The following is a 655-nucleotide window of genomic DNA, read 5'->3' as shown; positions in this document are numbered from 1 at the left end:
AATGGTAAGTGTGTGTGTGTGTGTGTGGCTCTCAAAGAACCTGTGTTCCTCAGAGCGTAGCTACGGTCTGTTAGTGACTAAGAACTCATCCATGAGCGTGTGTGTTCTTGCCTCACCAGGTGCCAAGTGTGAGACTCACTGTTTGACTGTAAGTGAAGTGACTCACAGATGAGCTGATAGGATTGAAACAGAGTTCGTGATGACTCCTTAGTCAGTCGAAATCTCGATGACAACACGTTCAGCTATTTCGCGGCCTTTGTGTGCATCACTGACGTCTGTTTGTTGAGGGTGTGTATGTATGACTCGCATATGGGCTTGTGAGTACTTGTCTCGCGTTTGCATTTGCTCACTCCAAGAGGAAGTGACTTTGTACCCTCAGAGCGCTGGTGGTGTAATATGCTCTCATTCACACACACACATTGCACACAAATGCATATAAGCAGACACTCACTCTGGATCATACAGGAAATGCCATGAGTCACAAAGGAACTTGGTGTCCATGCAGTAGTATGGATTGGAGGATTGTTGCGCATTGTGAAATTGATTTGATACGAGTGCTATGGGTCGCTAACCGCAACACTCATCCTCTCTCCCACTCTTTCTCCATTTTCTACCCCCCCCCCCCCCCCCCCCCCCCCCCCCCCCCCCCCCCCCC

General features: G+C 49.6%; 1 protein-coding gene across 1 annotated transcript in view; it reads left to right on the top strand.

Moving 5' to 3' along the window:
* Positions 1-119: 119 nt before the first annotated feature.
* LOC116379894 (E3 ubiquitin-protein ligase RNF38-like) overlaps positions 120-655 on the top strand; it is a gene marked incomplete at both ends in the record, with an annotated part of 3,048 nt that continues 2,512 nt past the window's right edge. The window contains one exon of the mRNA XM_031841852.1: positions 120-148. Coding sequence (XP_031697712.1) covers positions 120-148 — 29 coding nt within the window. The remainder of the gene's footprint in view (positions 149-655) is intronic.

This window comes from Anarrhichthys ocellatus, unplaced genomic scaffold (assembly GCF_004355925.1).
Source record: "Anarrhichthys ocellatus isolate YVR2014 unplaced genomic scaffold, GSC_Weel_1.0 scaffold5474, whole genome shotgun sequence".
NCBI classification, from domain to species: domain Eukaryota; kingdom Metazoa; phylum Chordata; class Actinopteri; order Perciformes; family Anarhichadidae; genus Anarrhichthys; species Anarrhichthys ocellatus.
The sequence above is the reverse complement of the archived record's forward strand: the minus strand, read 5'-3'. Positions and strand labels throughout refer to the sequence as shown.